Source organism: Megalopta genalis, chromosome 9 (assembly GCF_051020955.1).
Source record: "Megalopta genalis isolate 19385.01 chromosome 9, iyMegGena1_principal, whole genome shotgun sequence".
Lineage (NCBI taxonomy): Eukaryota > Metazoa > Arthropoda > Insecta > Hymenoptera > Halictidae > Megalopta > Megalopta genalis.
The window spans coordinates 9,622,030-9,627,026 of NC_135021.1; the positions used below are offsets into that span (position 1 = coordinate 9,622,030).

Below are 4,997 nucleotides of genomic sequence, written 5' to 3' on the forward strand. Positions count from 1 at the left end.
GCCAACACTGTTGATCAACGAGACTCCCCAGTCTCCACGCAAAGATCTGGACCATTCGTCAAGCTGCCCAAGGCAGACCTGCCACGCTTCGACGGAAGATTCGAAGAATGGTTGTCATTCAAGGACAAATTCTCCTCCATGACTGACAGTCAGGAGAGCCTATCGAATGTACAGAAATTGCAATATTTGCAATCAGCAGTATCTGGTGAAGCGGCCAGGGTCATCGGAGCAATGGCAACCACTGGGCCCAACTATACACAAGCATGGCGACTGTTAGAAGAAACGTATGCCAACGAACGACTAATCGTCACGCGGCATGTGGATCTTCTAGTGCAAACAGCGCCTGTAGCCAAGGAAACTGCTGCTACCTTGAGAGAATTCGTGAACCACGTGTAACAACATCTTCGATCCCTCAAAACTCTCGAGGTTCCAGTAGAGCATTGGGACACTCTCCTGCTGTCCATATTGTTGCCCAAGCTCACGCAACAAATCAGGCTAACTTTCGATCACGCCCTCAAGGACAACGAGCTGCCGAAAATCGAAGGGTTGATGAAGTTCCTCACACAACGAGCGAGAAGCCTGGAGACGACATCAGTCGCCTCGGATCCAGCGTTGACTGCTTTACCAACGAAGAAGAAGCCAACTTCACCGACCTCATCAAGACGACAATTTCCTAAGCCAAGAAATTCTTCGCCAAACAAGCCATCCAAAGTGTTCGCAACAAATACCAAAAGCTTCAAAACCGAGTGTTCCTACTGCAAACGCAGCGGGCACTATATCAGCCGATGCGAAGGTTTCCACGCCCTTCCAGTGAACCAGCGCATCCAGTCGGTGAAGCGGGCATCTTTGTGCTCCAATTGCTTACGCCAGGGGCACACATCTGAGCAGTGCAACGCGTCAGGCTGCCGAATTTGTGATGAAAATCACAATACGCTACTGCACGTTCCACGAACTCCAAGAGGTTCACCATCTCGAAGGTCGACGGACAACGCACCTGAAGCCTCGACCAGTCCGGCATGACCAGCGTCCGAGATCCATGGATGCACTGCTCTCTCCGCTCAGTCAGCATCCAACCAGCTGATGACCACCGCAATACTACAAATCTATGACAACCTCAACCAGTTAACAAGATGCAGAACGCTGTTGGACACGTGTTCAACTGCAAACTTCATCACGGAACGGCTGGCGTCAAGGCTCCAGCTACGCAAGAAGAAATGCTCAACGTCCATTACAATATTAAACCAACTAACGACGTCGAGTATTTCCTCGCTCACGGCAACGATCCGATCGAAGTCCGGCGGATTCGAGAAAACTCTGGAATTTCTCGTTATCCCCCACATCTCGGAGAAGGAGCCACAACAACACATCGACCGGAGCTCTATCCAGATACCAGCAAATCTTAAACTTGCTGATCCAGAATTCCACAAGCCAGCCCCAGTCGACATGCTACTGGGGACTGGCATAACACTTTCGCTGCTCAGCGTCGGGCAAATCGACCTTTCACCTCGCAATGGACCTGAGCTTTTTCTGCAAAAGACCCAATTAGGGTGGGTGATTGGTGGCAGTGTTAGTTCTACAACAAGCCGAGAACAACAACGACCAACGCCTTCCTCCATCAAATCCACGCAGCAGAAAAGAAATGCAGTTCCACAAGTCACCGACGAGTCAGCATCTCCAACGAGCAGAGAAGCAGACGATTCGCCAAACGATGCCACGCAGCCAACCAACAACAAGGGAGTGCAGTCTTCAGCGAACCAAGACAAACCCCCCAAGCGGACTTGTCACGTCACTCAACTTGAGTTCGACGTAAGGAGATTCTGGGAGATCGAAGAAGGACCATCTACGCGTCATCTCTCCTCAGAAGAACTGGCCTGCGAGGAGCATTTTCAGCGCAACGTGCAACGGGATGACACCGGCCGATATATCGTCGCACTACCATTCAAAAGGGATCCAGCTTGTCTCGGACATTCCCATAACAGAGTTCTCAAACGTTTCAACTCACTACAACGACGATTCAAACGAGATCCAGCCTTCAAAAATCAATATACCGCAGTCATACAAGAGTACCTGGATCTCGGTCACATGTCCGAAGACACTGATCCAAACAACAACCATGGGTTTTTCCTGCCTCATCATGCAGTCGTGAAGGAAACCAGCATGACTACCAAACTTCGTGTGGTCTTCGACGGTTCGGCAAAAACCGACACAGGGGTTTCTCTCAATGAAACTCTCATGGTCGGACCAACCATTCAGGAGGATCTTTTCTCGCATATTCTTCGGTTTCGACTTCACAATTACGTCCTTACCGGAGATATCGAGAAAATGTATCGGCAGTTCCTTCTACGCGAGGAAGACAGGAAATTTCAACGGGTCATCTGGACCAATCAAAGAGGCGAAGTGAAAACCTTCAGACTCAACACCGTCACCTTCGGTTTATCTCCGGCTCCATTTCTAGCCACACGATGTCTTCAACAACTTGCCGAAGACGAAGGACATCGATTCAAGTATGCGGGACACATCGTGAGACGCGACTTGTACGTTGACGACCTGTTGACCGGAGCAGCCACCGTAGAAGAGACCATCAGCATCCGGGACGAAGTTATTGACTTGTTGCATCACGCAGGTCTTAACATTCGTCAATGGGCATCAAACTGTCCCACCATCCTTCAAGGACTTCCGGAAGGCAGTGTCAATGTCAAGCTCGAAGCCCACGATGACAAAACATTGAAGACTCTCGGCGTGGAATGGAATTCCCTCGAAGATTCCATAGTCTACTCAGTGACACCGATCGCTGTCGATACGAGAGTCACCAAGAGGACGATTCTCTCTAACATTGCCAAAATTTTTGATCCACTGGGATTACTTGGTCCAATTATCATCACTGCCAAGCTGATCATGCAAAAATTGTGGCAAATCAAATTGGATTGGGATGAATCCGTTCCTCACAACATACATTCACTCACAACTCAATCTATTGAACAACATGGCCTTCCCACGACCAATTCTTCTGTCGGACGTCGCAGCCACTCAACTCCATGGATTTTGCGACGCCAGCGAGATTGGCTATGGAGCGTGCATTTATCTGCGATCCAGCAATGCCAACGGCCAAATTCAATTCAGATTGTTGTGTGCAAAATCTCGTGTAGCTCCTCTCAAGTCAATCACCTTACCACGCCTCGAGCTCTGCGGCGCACAATTATTGGTCAAATTGTATGCCACCGTTCTTAATTCAATTCACGTGAGAATTGACCAAACCATATTCTGGACCGATTCAACGATCACCCTCCATTGGATCAACTCTTCCCCACACTTGCTGAAAGCATTTGTAGCGAATCGAGTTTCCGATATCCAAACGAAGACATCGAGCAATATGTGGAGACACGTGCTGTCTAAGGACAATCCTGCCGATGCTTTATCACGCGGTCAACTGCCCGTTGAGTTTATCCAAAACTCCGTTTGGAAACACGGTCCAAGTTGGCTATCGCAAGACGAATCTTTCTGGCCTCAGCTCAAACTCCCTTCCTTGGACATGCTACCGGAAATCAGAAGCAAAACATGTCTACTCACAACGACAGCAGCTTCGTGTGAGATACTGCAGCGGTATTCATCAATCACCAAATTGCAACGAATCGTTGCATACTGCCTCCGATTCAAACCGGACAACCGCTTCAAGGGACCTGTGTCAGCCGAGGAATTGAACACTGCCAACAAAACCATACTCCGTTTGACACAACGAGAATGCTTCGCCGAAGAGATGCAAGATTTATCTCAAGGTCGCAGGGTTCACCGCAAGAGCAAACTCAACACGCTCGACCCATTCCTCGATCGAGACGGCGTCATACGAGTGGGAGGACGTTTGAAGCATGCAGACATCCCATATTCCCAACAACATCCGATCGTGCTTCCCAAATCGCACCATTTGACAACGCTCATTTTGCGAAACGAACATCTACGCAGCATGCACGCTGGTGTCCAAGCCACGCTGTACAGTACCCGACAACGATACTGGCCCCTCGATGGCAGAAACCAAACAAGGAAGGTCATCCGCCAGTGTATCAAATGCTTCCGTGCAAATCCACCAAACACAGAATGCATGATGGGAGATCTGCCAAAAGCTCGCGTCAACGAAGATCGACCATTCAACAACGTCGGGGTCGACTACTGCGGTCCTTTCTTCGTCAAGGAGAAGAAGTTCCGTAACAGAAACCGAATCAAGGTCTACGTCGCTGTCTTTGTATGCCTCGCTGTGAAGGCAGTACACCTGGAGCTAGTCAGCGACATGACCACCGATGGCTTCCTGGCAGCCTTACGTCGATTCACTGCTCGACGAGGGAAATGTCATGCCATCTATTCCGATAACGGAACGAATTTCGTTGGAGCAAATAGAGAGCTCAAAGAAATTCATCAACTGCTGAGTTCACAGGATCATCAACGCAAAGTGGATGCCTACTTGACCAACGAAGGGATCAACTGGCATTTCATTCCACCAAGGTCACCAAACTTCGGAGGTTTATGGGAAGCGGCAGTGAAGTCGTTCAAACACCACATGAGACGAGTGATAGCCAACGAATTGCTGACTTTCAAAGAACTCAACACCTTCATCATCGAAATCGAAGCAATTCTCAACTCAAGGCCTCTCACTCCATTGTCTTCGGATCCGAACGATCTTTGTGCTCTGACTCCAGGACATTTCTTAATCGGCAGCGCACTCAACACATTACCGGAGGTCGACTTCACAAACCACTCCATCGAACAAACTCTCCATCTGGCAACATCTCCAGAAACTCAAGCGTGATTTTTGGGCGAGATGGTATAAGGAATACCTCAATGAGCTAAACATTCGCCACAAGTGGACCAACGGCAGCCATGACATCAAGAAGGGAACACTCGTTCTCGTTAAAGAGGACAACCCACCACCAATGCGGACGGGTTCTCGAAGTCCACCCTGGTACAGACGGCATCATCCGAGCAGTCATCATCCAAACCGTGCAAGGCAA

General features: G+C 49.3%; 1 protein-coding gene across 1 annotated transcript; it reads left to right on the plus strand.

Annotated features, from left to right (window-relative positions):
• The first annotated feature begins 1,080 nt into the window (after nucleotides 1-1,080).
• LOC143260031 (uncharacterized) lies at nucleotides 1,081-4,795 on the plus strand. Its single transcript, XM_076524564.1, has 2 exons — nucleotides 1,081-3,016; nucleotides 3,147-4,795. Exons 1-2 carry the CDS (start codon nucleotides 1,081-1,083, stop codon nucleotides 4,793-4,795), a joined length of 3,585 nt encoding a protein of 1,194 aa, XP_076380679.1.
• The last annotated feature ends 202 nt before the right edge of the window (nucleotides 4,796-4,997 follow it).